The sequence below is a fragment of the Myiozetetes cayanensis genome, unplaced genomic scaffold, assembly GCF_022539395.1.
Source record: "Myiozetetes cayanensis isolate MyiCay16 unplaced genomic scaffold, myiCay2020 scf1, whole genome shotgun sequence".
Taxonomy (NCBI): Eukaryota; Metazoa; Chordata; class Aves; order Passeriformes; family Tyrannidae; genus Myiozetetes; species Myiozetetes cayanensis.
The window spans coordinates 111,719,375-111,742,783 of NW_026086604.1; the positions used below are offsets into that span (position 1 = coordinate 111,719,375).

Here is a 23,409-nt window from a genome sequence, read left to right on the forward strand (position 1 = left end):
AGAGAAAAATCACCATTACCTTTAAGAAAAAATCCAAGGTTGAGAGAGTCATCATTTACCATTTTGAAACAAAAACTATGGAAGTTTTTTTTTTTAAGAAAATCAGGGTAGAGAAATTAATGACATTTAAGTTATTAAGCCCCAGCTCTACATTTCCTGAATTATCTTAATTGAAAACAAAAATAAAAAATCACTGTGTTATGTATGTCCCTCATTTTCTGCCACATGCTATCTCCTGTGAATAAGAAAACATCAATTTCATCTGTATTTACATGCTAAGGTATCACAGCAAAAAATACAGCAATTTACTAATTTTTGAGCAAAACTGGTTTTGTAAATAACTCCTTGAAGTGTTAAACTTTATCAGAGTTTAAAAACTTGTTCCATTGACTTCAAAGGGCAGAGTGTAGGTTTTTCTCCAGGGTAGCTTTAGACAGAAAGGTGTGTAGTAAACATGAAAAAAACTCACATCTTTTTATGCTAAAAGTTTTTATCTTTCTTTTCAGTTCCTTTTCAATGAAACAAAGAAATATAGCTCAAGTATTTGAGCTGACAGGAAAACTAGCACTGTCAGGTCCACATAGCTGAGGAACAGTGATTTAATTAATTTTCCTCATCAGCTAAATTCAGCTTGATGAGTTTGCATCTCTTGGTTGTCCAAGTATTGCCTTGATTCTAACACTTTAAAAAAGAGATTTCAGTACGGACTTCAAAGGAAAACCTTTGTGAGGAGAGACGTTTGATAGAGATCAGTTAAAGAAAATCAGTAGACCTGGAGAACTGACTGAAAACTATCCTTCCAAAGCATTTCTACAGAGTAATGCTTAACTTGGTTTAAATTAATTTTGGTCTGGATTTAAAGATGTAGAGTCAGAAATTCACCTTTGGTAAATCTATACCAGCTCCATATCCTGTCTTGCGGATCAAGTACTAAAATGGAAAACCAAAAAACTAAAGATACATTCTTTACATTTTTGTCAGTCAGTTTTGGGAAGAGGGCTCTTTTTTTAAAATGTTGCTTGAAATATAATTTTTAAAACCGCAAGTGTTTAAAAAACATTTTAAGACTATCCAGAATTTTGTAAACATTGCTGTTTAAATAATTTTGTCCAAATTTTGTGGAGAAATTTCTGCATTCAGCTGTGAATAAATACTGAATTCTTGATTATATTGGTACCTCCAGCTCAGTCCCCTTCTTTTAGCTAGTCCCCCCTGCTTTTTCCAAAAGTAGCATACTAGCTGGATCCTAAATATCACTTGGGGAACACAGTGATAGAAACCAAACCAATTTCACTCTGAAGGAAATTTTAGAGAAATTAGGAGAATTACATCAGGAACAAATTTGGCTCAGCCTATACAGAGGCACTACACATCCCATTCAGTAGGGTTTGTTATATTACCAGTAGAGTATAATATTTTATATGCTCTCTTCAGATTCCTATGTGTACTTAACCCTACTGCTTTTGGCTCCCGCAGGAGCCTATGCAGAGCTCGGGGGGCTGAGTAGCTAGCCAGATAGAGCTTCGAGAAAGGGAAGTATAAAATGCAAACTAAGGAGCCTTTTCAGCTTAGAAAATAAAATTTTTACTTGAGGGAGGTAGTTTCAGGGACAGAAGTATCAGACAGCAGATATTTCCCGGATAGACTGTGCCCTTTACAAACATTAACACTCTCTTGATTTGCCAAAAACTGTTCATGGAGATAAAGCAATGCAAACAGCTACGTTGGTCACAAGAACTCAGGTAGGACTTAGCCTACAAAGATTACATAAAAGTTGACTCCACGCATATTAAAAAAAAAAAAAAAAATTTTTTTCCTGCTCTCTCACTGGCTTTGAAACAACTTTTAGCTCTTCTTTCAACAATGTTCTGAAAGAAATGAAGTAAACAAGCTTGTGCCCTCTAAAATATAAAAGAGTATAACTGTAACAGAAATAACAGATAACCTAATAGTAGAAATTACTCCAGAGTTTTGGTTTTTTTAATTGTTAAGGCTGTCCTTTAACACTTGTTCTAGCAAAGCAGCATTTTATACATTTTTTTACCCACCCTTCCATAATACATATTCCAATGTCAGTTAGACTGGATCTACAGGGACCCAGATACAAACATCATTTTATTATGGTAATAAAGAACAAGAGGAATACATTCTTGTCAATTTGTTCCCTTTGAAAAGTTTATCTATGAAAAGAGAAAACCATCATATTTTCAAAGACAGCAGAGATTTAAAATATCCATTTCATATGCAACACTGAGTTTAACTGCATGTGGGCTTTATATCTTCCCAAATATTTAGCCATGAAATCATACAAAAACATGTATTTCCTATCACATAACAGAATATGTCTAGCCTATATATTCATTTATTTCCTTCATTTTTTAAAAAAAGACTACACCCTAAAAAATAAAGTCACTTTTAGTTATGAACAGATTATATACAGATTAAAAAAAAATCAGTTTTATTAGGTTTTATTTCAATCATCACTAGTGGTACTCCAGTTTGAACAGTATACTAAGTTTGCTCTTGCCTTGCTGTATTCCCCAGTGCTGAGGACACCTGCATGAAGCTCATGCAAGGCAGTAAGCAAGTGTAAGATGAAAATCCATCACATACCCTCAACTTACCTCTCTTTGATGTCCTGAAATGCAGCTCCTTTACGTTTTCTCCTCCCTGCCAAGATGCCTTCTGAGGTCTTAACCAAGCATCAGTCCCTTACACTTGGAGTCAGAGCAATCTGCTCTCCTCACACTGCACCCCTCTCCCATCCTGGTGGGCAGCCCCCCAGACAGGCTATCATTCACCAGTTTTTTACTTTGCACCCGTGGGTGAGAATTGCCCTTCAGGGACCCTTCACTTCTGGACCTCTTCATCATTGTTCCTCTGAAGAAACCAAATGTGTGTTCTGGCACTGCACAGGTTTCTGATCAATAAATTACTCTGCTTTACATGGTTCAAATTTAAGCTTTTATTTGGTTTTTAAATTAAAAAAATAAATTTCGTTATTAAATAGTGGAATGGGACTAAACTAATGTTTACATATTAATTCACTTGCTTTAGGATACCACCAGAGAAATAATTGAAGTATACCGCCCAGACAAAACTTTCCCTTAGAAAGCTCAACAGTGGCGTAATTCAGTTAAACAGGAAAAAAAAAACAACCCCAAAAGTCTTAATGTTTACAACAAGTGTTAGAAGTAAACCTCTGGTTTTAGTGTCATCCAATTCTAGTTCCCATCACAAAGGCAGTCATTGTATTCAGAATACTATACCACAGTGCTAATGTCATCAGCTTCGTCTGGTTTCTTTTGCCTGCTTGGCAGGGATTTCAAGTACTCAAGGTGCCTCCTCGCATCCTCCTGGTTCTGTCGGACGTAATAAACTACATAGGAGATCACCATGGTGAACCAGCCAAACATGGTGACCAGCATGGCGTAATCAGTAGTCTTTTTAGGAAGGTTGCAGAGGTCAGCATCATTGGCAGCGTTGAGGAACGGTCTCCCTGCGTGCTCGTCCAGCACAGAAGTCTTGCAGATGACGTTGTTGGCTGTCTCGTGGTTGGAGGCCATGCTCCGCAACACCTGCTGCAGTGTGCAGTCACAGTGCCAGGGATTGTTTGCAATCCTGGCTCTGGCCTTTAAGTTGTTGAAAGCGTTTTTGTGCACGCTTTTAATCCGGTTGTCGGACAAATCCAGAGTCTGCAAGGTTTCTGCCACCCCTTTAAAGGCATGTTCATCTATAAATTCAATCCCATTTTTTGATAAATTGAGGACTCTCAGTTGGTGCAAGTCCTTAAAAATTTCGTTGGGGATAGATGTTATCTGATTGGAGTCCAAATAAAGTAAGACTGTTTCTGGAGGAAGATCTCTGGGTATTTCCTTGAGGTTTGCATTGCTACAGCTGACATTTAGACCTCCAGAGTGGGAACAGAGGCAGCCTTTTGGGCACATACTGGCAGAATGAAAGCACAGTATCATGAGGACAAAACTTTGTAAGAGCAGACACATGGAGAGGGAACGAGTTAACCACAGGTCTACCAAATGCATGCTGGGGTGTCAGCATAATCACATGACCATTACACTTTCAGCCAACTGTGGTGGAAAAAGGTTTGGCAAAGCCGAAACGTGGCTCCATTTTCTTCAGTGGGATTAGTAAAATCCAACTAACACAAGGACTTCCTCATGGTCAATGCTCTTCTTCGAAGAATGCCTACAGAGAGGAAGGAAATAAAGTTCTTTATACCATAAACTCCAACATTAACTTTGTTTTCATAAAAAAACCCCAGAAATAAAAAGAAGTTGAAGTGAAATGCAACACTAAATAAATGACCTATTATCTTAGGTAACTCCTATTAATCTTGAGTTTAGTGCATATATACCCAGGACATTTTTAAGAGGATAGACTGCACTTACTACAAATGCACAGGTTTGGTCTTTAATACTTATTAGAGAAGACACTGGTTCATTTTTATCATAGATTTTTCTAAAACAGGTATAAAACTAAATTGCATTTTCCCTTGCTGAACTAGAAGATGCATTAATAGGAGCCAGAAGTTGTATCCCCAGCAACAGTAAGAGGTAAGTGAGGAATTTGTGCTGGTTAATGTGAACTTATATCCAAAATAATTTATGCTGTTATAAGTCCAAATCAGAATACTTTAGCAAAGAAATATTTTTACTATATCAAGGAACAAAAATTAGGTAAACGAAATGCTGCTGCAAGACACCACAAACATCCACCATCTCCTTGTTTCTCTCCCCCCTCCTTCTCTTCTGCTTTCAAATGCTGGACTTTCTGTAATTCCCTGCATTTTGTGAGACCCACAGACATAATTTCTACTTCCAGTTATCTTGAAAAATAAATTTATTTGCATTTAACATAGAAAAAAAGAAATGAAACAACTGCCAAAAATTCACACACCCCACTTCCAAACCAAATGAAACTCACACAAACCTACGTATGAGCCAAACACGAAAATATCTTATTTGTGGCATATATTTTGCTAATAGAACATATGAAAAATATTGTTTCTGCTTTTCCCCTCTCAAGTTGGCCTAAAAATAGTAAATATCCAGAAGCTTTTCCATTTTTTCCTTTAATTGGAACACAAACACAGAAGTCGGAAATGCTGACCTATATGGTTTCAAACACAGCCTTTTCCCCCACCCCTATTATGGTAAACTATGAATTTCTAACAACAACAGGTCCATTTGTTTTCATGTACATGGCCTCTGTCTTTGTAGAAGCTTGGATATTTGCAGCCTTGAGGTTGTATTTACATATAAATGAATTACGGGGTTTTTTCCAAATCCACACTGCAGTCCACTGAACAAGAAAATCCCTGCAGGGAGGATACGTGTGATTTTACATGAAAAAGAAGAAATTGCATTGCAATCATTTTTTGCTTGCAGAACTGACATACCAACTGCAGCTTCTGGCACATTGCAGCAATATGGATCAGATGTTTCATGCAGAATTTCAAACCCATAGCTCAAGTTTTATTTAATCCATTTTGCTGAAGCACAGTATTCAGTAATCCCACAGGAAAAAAATAAAACAATTCAAACCCAGCTTAATAGCATGTACATTATGTGTGATTACTCCACTGCTCAGGAATGGCAAAAGCTCAGCGCACACTCACTGAAACTACTGGAGAGAGTAGTGTATTACCACTAATCCTCAACTTACCTATTGTTCAAGTCAGAGATTGCCTAAGAACCTAAACAGAAAGTTACACCTGGACTCCATAAAACTTCTACTCTAAAACTAAAAAGAGTGTTAGCAATGAGAAGTTGTGATGTTAACCCTGAAAACGTGAAACCATTAAGAAGGAAAGTAAGCAGAGCATGAAAAGCTCCCTTTCAGGAGAGAGAGGTGAGGTAGCACCTCCCCAACCAATGGAGTCCTTCGTGACCTCTGTGGAAGAAACAGGGTTAATGTGAAAGAACCCCATTGCACTGGGTGCATCCTTTCCATTTCTCCCTTTGGCTCCTTGGTCAGTGCACTGCCTGGTCTTCAGACCAGACAGAAATCTGCTACAGAAGGAGGTAAGTTCCAGAAGTTGTTTTTTCCCAGCCTGCCCAAAAGCGCTAAGTACTTGCTAAAATGTGAAGCCCATTTGGAGGCCAAGCTGGAGCTGGCAGCTGTTTCCCCTGGCATTCTGAGCTGGCAATCTGCTTCTCCCTCCAGCAGCCCTGGGTGTAGTGGAAAAACAGCCCCGTCCCCTGGAAAAACAGACACCTATTGTCTTCTCCCTTTGTGTTTACGTATCTCACCACCAGGCTGCACCAAAAGAGCAGGTAAGTGGTCCAGTTCATCACCACAGAACGAGCATCATGTCATCTACTCATACACACTGGAGTCCTACTGCAGGAATAGACAGGGGTGAAAGAGACAAGACCTAAAGCAGTCTCAGATGCTTAATTTTGTAGAAGCATAATCATACTGTTGTCACCAGTGTGATATCATATTTGCTCCATTACAGGCTAAAAAACCCTGCATAGGAAGACTGGCATAGACCCAGCTGAGTCTTCCACAGTGCAGTTACACCACTGAAGATCACGTATCAAAGAGGCCTCAAGAACCAAAGACAATGTGCAACATCTTCATCCCACTGAAGACAAATGAAACTATTTAATGTAATGATGTGTTTAGAGTGGAAGTAGTAGGATCATTACAGACTAAGCAGGAAAATGTTTAATGAAGCAACACCTCTTCAAAAGACATAACTAAGTAAATGGATACAAAGGGGGAAAAAACTCCCAATGTTTTAAGTTGTTAGAAAGAGAAAATACAAGTTTAAACCCATAATGAACAACACAGTCAACAAAACCTAGCTAAACAAGAACAAAGATCAGCAAATTCTCAGTAAATGAACTGGAAGACATGCAAGGGGACTGAGCATCAGTCAGGGTAAACAAAGCTTTGTTTGCTTCCATAATCAGAATATCTGATCCAAGGGATATCTGAGGTTTGGGTTTCAACAATAAACTTACAGAAGGAACTTTCTTTACTCCTTATCACTGCAAGAAGAGAAAAGAAAACTAGGATCTAAACATTTTTAATGCCAATAGGGATATTTATGGTTTCTTGAACATCCATCTAATTTTCTCTGCTTGGAACACAATAAATAAAGAAGGTAGCAAAGTTGGAACTGATACAAGAGACAGAAACACTAAGGACTACAGAGAAAGGGATGGAAGACACAGAATTAAAATAAATATATGAATTAATTATAAATCTGCAAATAAAGAACAAAACTAAAACTAAATTAAAAAGTAAACAAAGGCACAGGGAAGTGACAGCAATCCAATGAGCACTGGTATCAGCATGTTATAAAAAGGTTTTTTGTGTACATTTCTAAAATACAAATACAAACACAGAAAACCTAACATACAAGTCAAATATTGCAGGGCAATAAAACTGCAAACAGAAGATTGCACAAAAGAGTTCTTTATAGTCTTGTAATTTAAATGGGTTTTCAAGCTTTCCTCTTCTCATGCTCCCCCAAGACCATTCGCTCAACACAAACATCCAAAAGCGTAGCAGAATGTACAAATCCTGAAATCCTCAGGGAAAGCACACTGCTTTTAATAGATAGAGAGATTTCTACTGAGCTCCAGGTGTCAGGTACTTTACGGCAAAAAAGGTGCAGAGACTGTATCTTAGCTCCTGAATGAAATACTACTAAATTATCTGTTTGATTAATAACTTCTCCCCACAAGAAACTAATGATGTAAAGAAGCATTAGTGCCTCCAACTACCAACATGGAAAAAGGGCCCACAGACTTAGCCAAGTCACACAGACAGTCCAGGAACAAGACTGCCTGCTATATTAATTCATATTTTGTCATCAGGGCAAGATATAGGATGAAAGGAAATCCTACAACTATCACACAGAACAGCCTAAAAATAACACAGACTGAGACCTTTTGTTGTTTAGAACAATACTAAGACAACAAAAGATGCATAAAAAGAGAATCAAACCTATATATAGTAAAAGATGTCCAGCTAGGGGAAGGGGTTTCTACTCTGGTGTAGAGACTTTCAGAGTCCACATGGCAGCTTTAGTCATTACTCAAGTACTCACACATGTATGAGTAGTTAATTCCTCACTGGTTCCTCCCTCCACACAACCTTCATAAAAAGTGAGAGTGGAGGAGCTTCAGACCCTTGTACTTGAGTGCCAGCCACTGCCATCAGAGGATTCAAAAGCATAAACTAAAATCAACCTTAAGAGGTATTCTGCCTATAGTATTTTGAACACACACACACACACACACACACACACACACACACACACAATCCCCTCAGCCATCAGGCGAAATCAGCAGAGCCACTCGTTGACGACTTTCTTCCTGGAAGTTTTTATCTTCCAGATGTGAGAGAGGGATTTACTCCCTACTTGTTCATGAGATGCCCTCTCCACATGTTGTGTATCTACATTTCAGTAGGGTCCTTCAAAGATTCCTTTCTAGCACTACAAAAATTACCTGCGACAATCAAATATCGTTGTTCAAGTCACTACAATAGGATAACACTTACACTTAGAATTTCACCTGAATTCTCGGACAGTTTCAGGTGAATTCCCAAACATTTCTGTTGAGGAAAGACCAAGAACACCACCCTTTTCCTGATCGATGTTGAAGACAAAACCACAGTCCAATGTAAATACCTTTATTGATTGATTCCTGTTGTAAATCACAGAATGAGGGCCACAAATTAAGTCTGTAAAGCAGGATCACACATGTACACACCAACGTAAAACACAACAGACTCATACACAGCATCACTGCTCATCTTGCCTGTGATCAAACACTGATGGGAAGAATAACCATCAACTCTCTGCTGTCACTACCCCACTGCCCTTCACCAGATCACAGGTTGTAAGTACTTCTCAGTGACAAGAGATGGGGGAGAATATTTTATTTTTTGTTGTTTTAATTCACAAACAAGCACAAATGGAAAAAGATATCATCCTAGAAAATATAAGCCTACAAGCACAGGCACTGTGCAGAATGCACCCTTTCTAGCCATAGCAACTAGATAAATATTGCAGGTATTTTGGAATGTTCTCTTTCTTTGGGACGCAATGTCATGGGATGCCAAGGAAAAAAGACTGAAGGGGCTATGGCATCAAGCTGCAGCTAAAGCATTGTCTCCTTTTTAGTACAGTGTCCATCAGGAGGCATTCTTCTTCCCACCATGTTCCTGTCCCTACCCACTCCACAGTGTTCTCTCTCTTTTCCCTCTTTCCATTTCGGGGACTGATCACAGCTATTTGATACATAACTGACCGGGTCAGCCCGCTCCAAGCCCAGCCCCAACAATGGGAGAGTGAAGCCCTGACAATGGGCAGAGTACAGTCCCAGCTGCACAAGAAGTTTTTATGCCTCTGGTTAGGTTCAGAGATTGCAGGGGACTACAGAGCCATGGCACACAATGAGTTTCAAAAAACCCAAAGGCAAAAGTGTCGGAAGTGGACCAGCAGAGGCCTGCAGAGAATGGAGACAGATGCAGAAAAGCTACGAAGAAACCTCGGAGGAAGAAATCGATCTAGAGGTGCTCTGACAGCTGCAACTGCAGGAAGCGCCTGAGATCCAGCGATAAGACGCCGCTTCCACAGACCCCTGCAGAATTCCCCTATCTGTGCCCCCCTCACCATTCCTCCCCCTCCTTCCCTAACTCCCAAATCTCCCTATATGGCTGGACATATCCCTGCGGCCAATCCCTCCATTTTCCCTTATCTCTGACCCTTCGGATTCGTGCCTCTGGCAAGAATCCCACCCTTGTTCGGGACCCTTCTATGTACCCTCTATATAAACTGAAACCTTGTGTTAATAAAGAGCCATTTTGTGAGTCACCTATCTGGGGGCTCGTTTCCTATACAAGATGTGCGCTAGGGTCGATCACGGGGCCGAACCCCACCCGTGATAAATGGCGCTCAACGTGGTCAGAACTCCTCTTTCTTATATTAAGAAAGGTCTCTGATTCACCTGAGCTACTGGTGCCGTTTGATTTCCGGAGTCAAACCCACCCCACGACCCTGCCTCACTCAAGCGGTCCGTGGACCCCCGGTCCACTCAGTCTCACGTCGCTGCTGCTGCGAGAAAAAACCCCCGGTCCGAACGACCCCCCCGCTTGGAGCTGCCGCCGCCGCCGCCGCCGCCGCCGCTGAAACCGCCGGTCGCCGACCCTGCACCCAGCGCCGCGGACGCGCCCCGCTCCACCCGTGCTCGGACCACCGCCACCCCGTCCTGGGAGACGCAGCTGCAGCCCCGCTCCAGTCCGACTGCGACCAGAGCACCCCGTGAGATAGCGGGTGAGGTACCCAAAACTTTTTTATTTTAATAATGGGAAACAAATCTTCTAGCTCGAAACATCAAAAATCCCTCAAAACTTTAACAAAATGTAGTTTCAAAAGCAAACTTTTCTCGCCACAATTATTACCTTACCAACAATGGCATCAATTCGAAACTACATTAAATGAGCCACAAAAAGAAATCTATAAGAAAATCAGAGCTGTATTTGAACTTGAAGTACATATATGTGACAAAAACTCTCTAAAAGCTTTAACTCAGTGGCTCCAAGAAAATCAGTCTTTTGTTCCAGAGAACCTAAATTATGAAACCTGGAAAAAAATTGGAAATCACCTTTGGAAAATAGGCGAGAGAGGTGATTCCTTAGCTATTGAAGCATTAATAGCTTGGAGGCTTATTTTCACAGTCTTACAAAAAGAAAGGCACAAGCCACAGCCTAAAAAGCCGGAAACAACAAAAGCCTTAGAAGCACAAAATACTTTAAAATCTGATATCAACCCTCCTAACAAGCCACAGCCGACAAACCTGCCTACAAACGACCTTCCCTCCCCCGCTCGCCCCGCGCACCCAGCGGAGGAGCCCGAGAGGAGCAATCCCCCTCCCTCCCCCGCTGAACCGGGACTCACACCGACAGCAGAGCCCGCAGAGCCCCCCCGAGCCGTGGACACTAACAAAGGCAGGAGCCACGGCAGGAATGAAAACGACCCCCCACAAACCCCCTCAGCCCCGGCAATGGAGCAACCCCCACCCCAAGCCTTTCCCAGCACGGCAGACACGGCGGGACCCGGGAACGGACCGTGGGGGGAGAACAAGGCAGAGACAGCGGGAACCGGGGACGGACCGTGGGGGGAGAACAAAGAGACAGACGGCGGGACGATGTCCCGGGGCAGCCAAGATGGCAAAAAACAGAACAAAGAAACATTCAAACCGCACGAAAACTTTTCTGAACTTTACAAAAAGGGAGGGGAGAGAGAGTGGGCGGTCGCAGACAGCTTATACACGCCTCCTTCGTACACCCTGGAAAACTCCTCCTCCCTACGGGACGTGAGTAACTCAGTCCCAGAAGCTCCAGCCTTCTCAAGTGACTCAGGGGGGGCTCCCTCCGCCCCTCCGTCACATGACATCGACAATCATGGCCGCGCCCATGAAACATCAGTGGCAACAACACCGATTCAACCTATAGATATTCCAGTCTCAGCTGCAATGCCTCTTGCATCATCAGACAGTTCTCAGTATCAAACACTGTTTCCTAGCCTGCCTCAAATACAGACACAACTGCAAACTGAAGTCAAACAGCCTGCCTCCAAGCAGCAGACCTCTACAGAGACACAGAAAGAAACACCTGCAGCTGCTTCAACCACACAAACTGAAACAGTAAATAACAAAAACCAGACTACTCTTAAAAAGACAATTTCTACATCTACCAAAAGCTTGAAAACAACCCCTTCAGAGAACCAAGCACCAAGTTCTGCATCTATAAAGCAACGTGCAACATTTACCACAATCATTACAGTCACAGGTGCTGTCATACAAAGTAACACAGCACCCGACAACACCAAGCAAGCATCAGGACAATGGACAGATGTGACACATCAACTTGTGGAAGCTCATGAGAGGATCCACTCACCCTTTCGCACTATTGGGCCAATTCTACAACAGGAACAGTCCAAGATGGGTCCCCTCAAGAAGGATCAAACCCTTCCTAGAAGACTCCAGACCCTCCTGTTTCTCATCCTCTTTGTTCCACCATAGACTGCCTCAATCTACTCAATTCCAGACTGGATGCAGCGACCAGCAGAAAACGTCTGGATTACCCTAGCCAAAGCCACCAACAGTGATACAATGTGCCTTTCCCTCGACAGCGTGAGTCATCCATTTAAAAGCTGTCTCGTGGGTATTCCTGACTGGTACAGGTTTATCCAAAACACTTCCCTCGTAGATAATCTCCTTCCTTCTCCAAACACTATTTCCCAAACCCTCCTGCGTCTAGGTGCCCTAGACACTGATCCCCAAGAATTAGACCTTTTAGGCTCATCTGTAACTACCATTTGCCTTAGATTCAAACCTACTACTAGTCGCCTTAACCTAACACCTAACCTATCCCCCATCTCCTCCATCTATACTAACACCACCGCATGGTGCAATAACTCCAAACCTTACCCTCTTCCTACTGAACGTTTCTCTAAACCCACAAAACTGCCTTCCACCTACTTTCTTATCTGTGGCGATAGAACATGGCAAGGCATCCCAAAAAACCCAGTGGGAGGGCCATGTACCATTGGAAAACTTACTCTGTACAACCCAGCTAAATTGCAAATAATCAGGAACCAAATTTCTGACAAACCCAAACCCATTCGAAGTAAAAGATCCTTTATCTTAATGCGCACCAAACCTAGACCACTCCCAATCGATGAGGACGCTAAACCACCGGCACGCAAGGCCCCTCAAAACAATCCAGCAAAGGTGGATGAACTAAACATCCATGTCCCACCAGATTGTGACCCCAAATTTCAAATTTGGTCCCACACTCAGAGATTTTGGGCCAGCTTCCCTTTTGCCAACATTGGTACAGCCAAAGCCCTCTCCACTCTAGCCCACATGGCCTGCTGGATGGCCAAAGAAGCCAATGCCACTTCTCTTGCCATTGAAAACCTACTAGCAGACACCTTGAAAATCAAGGAAGCTACCCTCCAGAATAGAGCAGCCATTGACTTTTTACTTCTTGCCCACGGCCACGGTTGCAAAGAATTTGAAGGGCTGTGTTGTCTGAACTTCTCAGACCACTCTGAGAGTGTGTACCAAAGCATCCACACTCTGAAACAACTTGTTAGTGACATCACCATAAACCAAGACAAGGGTTTTTCAGGTCTCTTTAGCTGGCTCCACTTTCCTTCCCTTTCTGACTGGGTCAACAAGGTTCTTAAAGGAATCGCTTTATTTCTAATTATCACTTTTTCCATCCTTGTCTTCTTTCCCTGTCTAATTTTTTGTGTTAAAAAATCCATGACTAAAAGTTTTTCCCAAGCTTTCCCAGTCCTCAAAAACAGGAAAGGGGGAGATGTCGGGAGTGGACCAGCAGAGGCCTGCAGAGAATGGAGACAGATGCAGAAAGGCTACGAAGAAACCTCGGAGGAAGAAATCGATCTAGAGGTGCTCTGACAGCTGCAACTGCAGGAAGCGTCTGAGATCCAACGATAAGACGCCGCTTCCACAGACCCCCGCAGGACCCCCCTATCTGTGCCCCCCTTGCCATTCCTTCCCCTCCTTCCCTAACTCCCAAATCTCCCTATATGGCTGGACATATCCCTGCAGCCAATCCCTCCATCTTCCCTTATCTCTGACCCTCCGGATTCGTGCCTCTGGCAAGAATCCCACCCTTGTTCGGGACCCTTCTATGTACCCTCTATATAAACTGAAACCTTGTGTTAATAAAGAGCCATTTTGTGAGTCACCTATCTGGGGGGCTCTTCCCTATACAAGATGTGCGCTAGGGTCGATCACGGGGCCGAACCCCACCCGTGATACAAAAGTATGCAAGGTGTCTAGCAGATGAAGAGGGAGCTGCAGCTGTGTCCCAAACCACAGCCTATGCTAAAGGCAACTGCAGTAGCACTGGGATCCCAAGGGAAATAGTGAGGGCACATGAACAAGGCAAGCTTGAGCTGAGTCTGAGGGAAACAGTATGAAAGTGAGCACAGCTGGTAGTCACCTACAGAATTTTATGTGGCTTCTAGGGTCAGAAAGTCTGGCTACAAAGGGTTTTCACTGCTGATCCCTTATGCTGAGTGGTATTTCCATCTCATGCATGATAACTGGTGCAGATCCCATACGGTAAATTATGCCTTCACTGGCATTTGAGCAACTACACCATCATCTTGCAGTGCAAAAAAAAAAAAAGAGGTGCACAGCACACGTCTCACTGTGAAGGAAATGAAGGGAGAGTAACTCCATTTTTCCTATCAATAATGTAAGGTACTAGAATAATGTCTCCTCTTCAAGGCTGCATCCCCTGATGGAAAAGATTGCATCTGTTACTCCAGCAATGTCGAAGGGGTCACAGCCAACTACTGATGCTCAGCATTTGCACACACAGTTTGTACTTAAAGTTACTTGAAGGCACCATGATTAGAGAGGAATTTCTTGATACTGTAGCTTATGTGCTCAAACGAGCAGGAAAGATTAGAGGAGGTAAAAGGAAGAAGCCAACAGATCAACCACAGGGGGTGGGCAGTTGGCTGCACCATGACTGTACTCAATCTGTCTGGTCTGTCACTTTTCAACCACCAGAAAAATTGGAAAAAAATATGTGCAACTCCACTTCCCAAGAACAGGGATCGTAGGGGATGATGATGAACAATTCACCTACCTAGGCTTACCATGCTTCTGATGATGTACACCTATAAAACTTAAATGACCTGCTACTAACTAAAGGCACAGTACCCAGAGAAATCCTCATCTGGAAATGGATGCCAAATGGCATTGTAGAGCTTCACACTCCTTGGGATCACAGGAGTCCACAACAAACATCAATTTCCTCAGTTAATACCAAAGGAATCCCTGGGAACAACTGCTGGCCCTGCACACCAGGGATGCACTGCACATGTCGAGGTGCCTCCCATCCTCCTCACATATAGCCCATACAACTCACATATGTATCTATAAACTGTTCCTATTTCTGTGGGCAGCAATACTGCCTTCAAAGGAAACACTCAGCTCCCAGTAAGACTTCAAGAGATCCCTTAAAAAAAAACCAGCTCAACTCTTCAAGCCTGGTCTAAGTAAAGTCCTACCCTTCAGAGTAACAGCATCAGAAGTTTAATATAGAATTAGAAAAGTCCAGGAAATAAGACTCCTACAGGGCTCTTTTTTTAGACATCCTTTAAAGCAAACTTGCACTTTGAATAAATATTAAAATTTTATAACTAAAAATCCATTAAAAGGGAACACTATAAAAAGATCATTGTTTTATCTGACTTCTAGAAAATTACTGAGATGTTTTATAGTTTTCAAAGACCTGACATTATTATAACTTTTCCCCTCTCTTCAAGACATTGACTATGTTAGTTTATAGAAAAGATGCTCATTGATAAACCTATTTTTCTATTCTCTATTAAAACAGGCTTTAACTTTGCCATATTTAATATTTTTGGTTTACATCGAGTTTAGCAAAGTACCAACTGAAGTAGAAAATACTCCCTTTTTTAATACATTGTTTTCCTTGAGTTCTGCTTCCTGTAATGCCAGTCTGCTTGTCACAAAACACACACAAGCACCTTCCTTGTTATCCACATCCACACAGAGCTATATTTTATGACTTCATACTCCTTTTTCTTTTTTTTTTTTCCCATTGTGATAAAATGCCATATACTACTTTATCTCTAGAAAAGTTCCCTTGCAATTAGTATTGACAAGACAGCCATAAGATGGAGACTATAGGCTAAAGTTAGTGGGTGATTATCCAACCTGAAAAGTCCAGTTTGCTAGAGGACTGAGGACAGGACAATTTTACCTGAACCCAAAGAAAGAGATTTGCCACCACTACTCCCTAACAATTACTAATGGCATATTTATGAAGAATTAAAACAGAGAAGATATCTATGGAAAGAACTATTTATATACATCCTACCCTTAATCAATCTTATACTATTGGTAAATACAGACCTTCTAGTAAGCTACACATTGGGTTTTCCTGTGCACTTGTGTTCCACGCTTGAGAATAGCAGAACCTCTGGAGGCTAATAGAATCTCTGCACACTGGGGAAAAACCTCCATGAAATCATGCCTGGTTCCACCAATATCTGCAGGCTGAATTTGCCCACAACTTTTTAAAAACACAAGAAAATTGATGTAAAAATGCTGAGCCTCCTCCTTTCATATCCTACTCCAAATTCTGTTTCAAGATTTCAATGATGGCTCAAAAGTGATAGTATCAAAATAACAAAAATTAAAACATTTAAAAAACCCACGAAGTTTTGTTGTTTTTTTTTTTCCCTACTTCCCTATGGACATACGATAAAACTACACCATGGCAACGTGACAGACTGAAGGGTTACTGAGCTGGAAAATGATGACACTTGAAAGCTGGAGCTGCACAGAAGCCCCTTCCGATCTCTGTGCTGTCTGTGCAATACAGAACAACAAATTTCATGGCACCAAGTAAATTCCTTTAAACAAATAACACAATTTTTCAAAACAATACCACTTGTGTACTGTCAGCACACCACAGCTAAGGGCAATCTCACTAGCTGCGCAGACGGACACTGAGTCAGGCAACTCAACGTTCTCCATGGCTCCAGGACTACATGAGGAGATTTAATTTAACAGATGAAACAAGAATCTGGTTTCGAGTCTCAGGACAACCTCTGTCTTTCATGCCCCTCTCTCTGTCACTCCTCAGATGTGTTGGTGTGGCTGCCTGGCTGCTTCAAAGCTCAGCTACCTTGAAGGTAGACAGTTAAAATGCTATGAAGCACCACACCAGAGAGATGCCATGAGCTGCTTGCAAGGTGCCAGGTGATTTAAATTCCCAGAACAAAGTCTCTAGCAGTGGAAGATTTTCAGGATTTCACAATAGGGCAAGATGAAGTCCTAAAGAAGGAAGAAGAGAAATTAATAGAAGTCAACGGCAAACAAGGTGGGGGAAAAAAGGAGTGCAAAAGATCACCGATTCTATGAATAATTGAAATGTCATGATTAATCAGTGTGAGCCTGAACTTCAATTGCATAATGGATTCATTATCTAATGAAACACACCAAATGTACTCAAACTATAATATTCTCCCCTAAGACAGGACTCAGAATGCTAGTTGACATTTTGTTCCCAAAAAACTTCCAGTATAGACATCTATGTATAAGACACTTCCAGTTGCAGAAGAAAACTGTGTAGGTAAAATTTTATAGATCCTAAGCCATGAATGCCCTCTCTTAACAGTCACAGAGTAATAAAATGGCTGAGGAGAGCCAAATGAACATTTTAAACTATAATTACTTTCTGATTGTGAGATCACTGAATGTATCACTCCTTATTACAGATTAACAGCTTAATTATACTGTGTGGGCAAATGAATCAGCACTTTAAGACTGATGGGTTGAGTTCATGTTAAAGAATGTATTCGACTTTTCTCCCTTTTCACGTCAAGTCAGGAATTATTTCATAACTCAGCTGATAAATACTTGTGTGAAGCTTAGCAGATATGATAACAGATCAATGACAGGAAAGTATTACCAATCATCTCCGAACTTTCCTATGGTGCTTTGCTCTTGGAACTCTTCTGTGGCAACACGTTTCTTGGAATGAAATTTTATATCCTTGCTGAAAATTAAAGAAACAGCTGTAGGGGATGCTCTTAGGCCTTATTCTTTCAAGCCTTAACAAAGATTGAATCATGTGCTTTTAAAAAGGTATTCAGTGTTGCCCACTTTTCCCACTTATCTCCTGCACCCTCTTCATATGATGTAGACTACAAAAGGCTCCAGTCCCTTCCTGATGGGAGATATAAACAAGGTTTTGTATGCAAATCTATGCCAATTGAATAAGAAAAGAAAACCTTACATACAGTTACAGCGCATATGTAGTGGCAACATAAAGTAAGTTAAAAATGAAAGGCATAAGATGTAAGATACATCATAATCTTCAACATCATTTATCACTATATTTGGGAGAAATTGTCTTGGCAATCTATAGAGGAATGCACTCGAACTGGCTCGAGATATGCCAGTTACTTCTCAGCAAACGTATCTGCAAAATGATTTTTTTACCACTATATAAGAACATGAAGAACCACATTACAGATGCTAAGGAAAATGCTCCAACGCACACAAATGACTACTTGTGAGGAGTTCTCCAAAGTCATGTAAGTTGTTTCTAGATTAATTATTAATGTGCATTAGAGTAAGAAACATTTTTAAGAGTTTGGGATTATATTCTATCAAGTCTCAGTCTCATTTTCAGAGACAACATCAACAAGCATTCTGTTTAGCAAGAAAACTCTTTCCAGCAGCAGCTGAGTCAATCCTCCATATGATCTATACTAGAAAAAAAATATACTCTGAAAGCTTAAAATAACCTGAAGTGGAAATACTTTGTCTTCCTTGGGTAGAGAGACCCAGATTAAAGTCTGTTCTAAAGACTGGTTATGAACAGAATACCTAGTCACCTTTCATGATTGCAGTAGGTTTTCAATAAATCTGATATAATCCAACAGAAAATGTTTTCAATGCAAAATGGCAATTTCACAATATTTGCTGATGTTTTTCTCCCATATTACAAAACCCCATAACCAAAGTGAAACAGACAAGTGCCCAGTTGGAGCCATACCCAGATTCTATCCAGTAGCTAATGATGGATGCTCCTTCAGCTTAACTCTCCAGTATCAGATCAGAGAAAATGTCATCTTGATCTCAAGTTAATTACACTGATCACCTCAATGATTACCAGCATAATCAGTGGCAAGTCTTGCAATTCAATCTTGATAACTGCATCTGGTGACTGCAGATGGTGTCCTTGTCCAATTGAAAATCTCATTCTTATTTTGCAAAGTGTAAATCTAACCTGTGGTAACAAAAGCTTATCAGAAACTGATAGGCCTTCAAGGAACTGCCTAGCAAAGATAAGATTCAGACCACCTAGATACCTTTCTTCCACTTTTAAGGGGGTTTATTTGGTTCTGTGTACTTCAATCTTCAGTCTCATTTGAGGTTCATCCAAATGTTCCCGTAACTTAGTAGGCAGAGAGAAGTTGTAATTAGGCTGGGGAAGCTGTGCTGGTAATAAAGTCAGCAAGGCAGAAATAAGCATGCAAACCTGAAGGGACCGTTCAGCAAGGAACATGTTAGTGGTTTTGTAGAGTTGACAACCATTGCACAAAGCAGCCAGCAAGACAGCTGCTGGCAGCAGATAGCTGGGCACTGGGGAGTCCTAGAAGAGATGTGTTACAGACCCCAAAGTAAGACAAGGGAGGAGGAGAATGAAGAAAGTTGCTTGACCAAAAGTTGCTTTTTCCAGCTGACCCTCTGTCACAGAGCAGGTTGCCAGGAACTGCAAGGGGTCACAACAGATGAGACACATTTCCTGGGTTAGATGGCTTAAAAGGAAATACAGATGCAAGCAGAGGAAGTGCCCCAGTGGCAGTCTAGCATCCAGCTTCACAAACTCTTGCTTTTCAGCGGGATTTAGATCATCCTATTGTGTTAAACCCCAGGAAACCAAGGCTGGTTCTCTCCATGCACAACTGCCCAGTGATAGAAACACAAGAACAATAATCCACAGCACAAGGAATTTTCAAGGAAAGAAGCCAGTAGAAGCTACTACTAAAATGAAGCAAACTGAATAATATACAGAAGATAGGACTATAAAGAAAAAGAACATACTTCCAGAGCAATTACTCTTTATGAAAAAATATTAAGGGGGTTGAAAAAACCCCACAAGATAAATTAGCAAAAGGGGACAGCACTTAAAATAGAGTACCTCAGCACTTACTAATTCATCTCCTTGTGCTTTGAAATACGCTAGCTGTGTAAAAACAGGACCTTTAAGAGGCTTGCAGGAGTAACTCATTTAGAAAAATGCAAGAAAAATAAAATGTGTAACCTCATATAAAATAAACCAAAAAAGTTTGAAACTTCCAATTAAAAGCTCTAAACTTAAAAGCGAATGCTCAACACCACAAAACCACAATCTTCTATTAAAGAAATTAAAATTGTGACTTATCAATGCATTTCAGAAAATAGCAAAAGAGACAGCAAGTATGGAATAATTATGAGATCGATAAGCAATTAAGCAACTCTAAAAGACATTTAAGTGACCTTCCAGAATCCAGACACACTGAGTTAACTACAAGCCACTTGGGCTTGCCAAAGAAACTGGCTGATCAGTGATGCTGGTTTTGCTGTGTCAATGGTTATCAGACCTGCACACTGCCACCAGCATAGCTGAGAGAGCAAAGAGCACATCTACAACACACAATGTACTTCCCATTTCTCACCAACGGTGTCAAGCAAAGGTATCATAAATGTTTACTGTACCTAACCACTCACCACTAAAACCACATTCTCACTTTTAATATTTTAATCCATGAGCAAGCTCCAAATAACTGTAATTTCTTTTTCATCAGCTTGCCAAAAAAAATTTACCTTTTTTTCCTGTTCTTTCTGTCACTGAATGCCACAATACCAGGATAATAATAGATTTTCTTTCTATATTTACATATCATTATAACTCTAAAAGCTCAACATGTGGTAGACTGAAATAAGTCAGATACAGGGCTCTTGTATCATGACAGCAAGATTGCCAGGTTCCCATCAGGACCCGCTTTTAGCTCTGCTGGATGCTACTGCCATTAGAAGCTGAGGAAAAGATAAGCCCAAGTACAACTTCTGTAGCCCTTCTTCAGATGAGGATCCCCCAAGCAAGTGAAATCTAGCAGCATAAAGCTTCAATGCCATACTGTTCTGGCAGCATTTCCCTAATTAAGAGTTTAAGGCCAGATGGAGCCATTAGATCATCTAATCTGACCCCCTGCCTACTACATGACGTGTCATCTTACCAGTAAACCTCATATTGAGCCCAATAATTTAGGTCAGACTGAAGCATATGAGAACTGAGGAGAATGCCATGTGCAAGGCAGTACCTTTTGTACCCACTGTTCTTGCACCAACCTGTGTCAACATCCACCATAATAGTTAAACTACTATTAATTTTTAATGGTCAGTCTTCGCGAGCGAAGATCCGGGGAAGGTCTTTACACCTTCCAGCCTGCGCATTGGATTTTTTTAGGTGAGACACAGTGTGCGCAGAACTGAGCCCACCCTTTAATCCTAAGGTTCATCTGCCTGGGCCAAGCGAGCTTGGACGGTGGCAGCGAGGTCCTTAGGACGTAGGTGGGTTGCCTTTAAGGGCTAACGAGCCCCACCTGCCCGGGAGTGGCCCTGACCGGGAATCGAACCCGGGTCTCCGCGGTGATAGCGCGGCGCCTTTACCACTAGACCACCAGGGGCTCTAAACTACTATATTAAAATAGTTAAACTATTCCAGCAGATGTACCTGTTCCACCAGGATCTAGACACCAAACAAGAGCCTCTGTTTTCAAAAGAAAAGCTATACTGAAAGATAATGCTACACTGTTCATCATAAACAGTTAGAGTTTACCACTTGTCTCCAAATGAGAGTTAGAAAAACTTGCTATTTTTTAATGTGCTGGTGAGTTACATCAGACTTTCAGCTGCCATTAAATGACTTTGCAAATTACATGTGTTACATCTAAACAACAATCAACACATTTTCATTTTGAAATAACTACTCTGGAGCATCCCCAAGGCTTACCAGGAAGTCAGGTAATTTATTTATTTATTTTTTTTTAAACACAGAGTACTTTTCCAAAGTCTTAAAAAAAATTCACTGTGTAAGTTCCTCTTCTGAGGACATAAGATGATAGCAGGTTGTTATTACAACTTGATGTAGCAGGCTGAAATCCTTTAAGGGTTCTCTAACCCTTACTCAGCAAAAATCTTTACCCTGTTTGCAGTTCAGCAGCTTGGTGAGAGGCGAGCCTTCAGTGTTCAGGGGGCTGAAATAAAAACTGTTTATCAACACTTGCTAAATAAAAGGAATAGCTGTAAAGAAAAAAAAAATCTGCATTTCTCAGTGGAACTAAACACTAGTCTTTATCAGACATGAAATTTAGATGTGCAAAAAAACCAAAACCAAGGCACAGCTACTCGATACTGAGTGTGCAGAGATTTTCCAGTCAGTCAGTCATTCTACCCAAGGAGAAAAGAAAAAAATCAAGAGTCAAAAGAAAGTATTGCAATGGCTGCCTCCAAGATGAGAACAAACCACTGAGGTCACATTTATTCTAAAGGAAAAGAGGTCTTTATCAGAAGCACTAGAGCACGACAGGAAAAGACTGAAACTCGGTTCAATAAAACCCTTATTTTAAAGACAAGAATACACCAGACTTTGTGTGTCCCCTCTGATGTTATACAGACAAGTTGAATTTGGCAGAGCTAGCTGATACAAAAAGCAGGAGTTGCAAAGGAAAAAAAATTCTTGATTAGCTGGGCAATGATCCAATAAGCAAGACACTGGAGGCTGCAAGTTCACAGCCAAAGAAGCTCAGGTAGAAATAATTTATAGCAAATTAAGTTAGGTCATGATAATGAAATTTAAAGACACGTGGGACATGATTTATTTTACTAAGGCTTGTTGAAAAGTGAAAACCAAGCAGAGCTAGCACGAGGTCTAATTTAACTCTGGTCACAGTCGGTACTGGCACCGACATAAACTTAACTTGACATACTTGGAATGGGAAAGAGAATACAAGAATAGGATTTATTTAAAAAAACTTTTTAACAGCATTTTTCTAAATTGCAGAGGAAAGTAGGGCAAATTCGGTCCTGTGAATCACTGTTGCTTGTTTTCCGATATTAAAACACCCTGGCACACAGCCCTCTGTGGCAAACGCAGTGAAATACCTGATCACGAGCACTGGGAAGGGATGAAAACCAACACCTGCGCTGCAAAGCACCTGCCATCAAGGCGCAGGAGGGAGGATGGAAAAACCTAATAGGAGAAGGTCTAATAGGAGATGCAGTGCCCTTGCAGGTCACTAGAAAGCAGCAGCAACGGCAAGAGGAATACTGCCATCTTTGAGGACTTTGCAAGTTACCTCAACAGGTTATCCGGTGGCAACCTGGTCTTTGGTTTCATTTGGTGACAGATGCAGGGCCATTATGTCCTCAAATGTCTCCCCTGCCACCCACGTTTCTCACACTGCGAAAAACACCAGGTGAAGGGGAAAAAAAGAAAGAGCCACTATATAATGGATGAAGGCAGAAGTCTGCAGGAAGGGGAGAGAGAGAGAGTAATGAAAAAGTGTTAATATTAAAGTAATAAAGCTTGTGGCCATTTTTCAGTCTGAAATGCACAACATCATAAAATAATGCTTAAAGGCACTCACTTCTGTTCCAAACCACCTGCACGCTAAGGTACCCTGCTATTAGCACAGAAGTTGTTTACTACCAGTCTCATTTCAGTCTAACTCCAGGAGAGCCACAAAGCTGAATTTTTTCACTCAGTACAAGACCCCAAGTGGCC

General features: G+C 41.2%; 1 protein-coding gene across 5 annotated transcripts in view; it reads right to left on the minus strand.

The window, feature by feature from the left end:
- Positions 1–2,941: 2,941 nt before the first annotated feature.
- Positions 2,942–23,409, minus strand: part of LRRC3B (leucine rich repeat containing 3B) — a 51,126-nt gene continuing 30,658 nt past the window's right edge. For all 5 annotated transcript variants that reach the window (XM_050319249.1, XM_050319255.1, XM_050319254.1 and 2 more), the window contains one exon: positions 2,942–4,206. In XM_050319249.1, the coding sequence (XP_050175206.1) occupies positions 3,264–4,043 (780 nt within the window). In that variant the 5' untranslated portion in view covers positions 4,044–4,206 and the 3' untranslated portion in view covers positions 2,942–3,263. The remainder of the gene's footprint in view (positions 4,207–23,409) is intronic.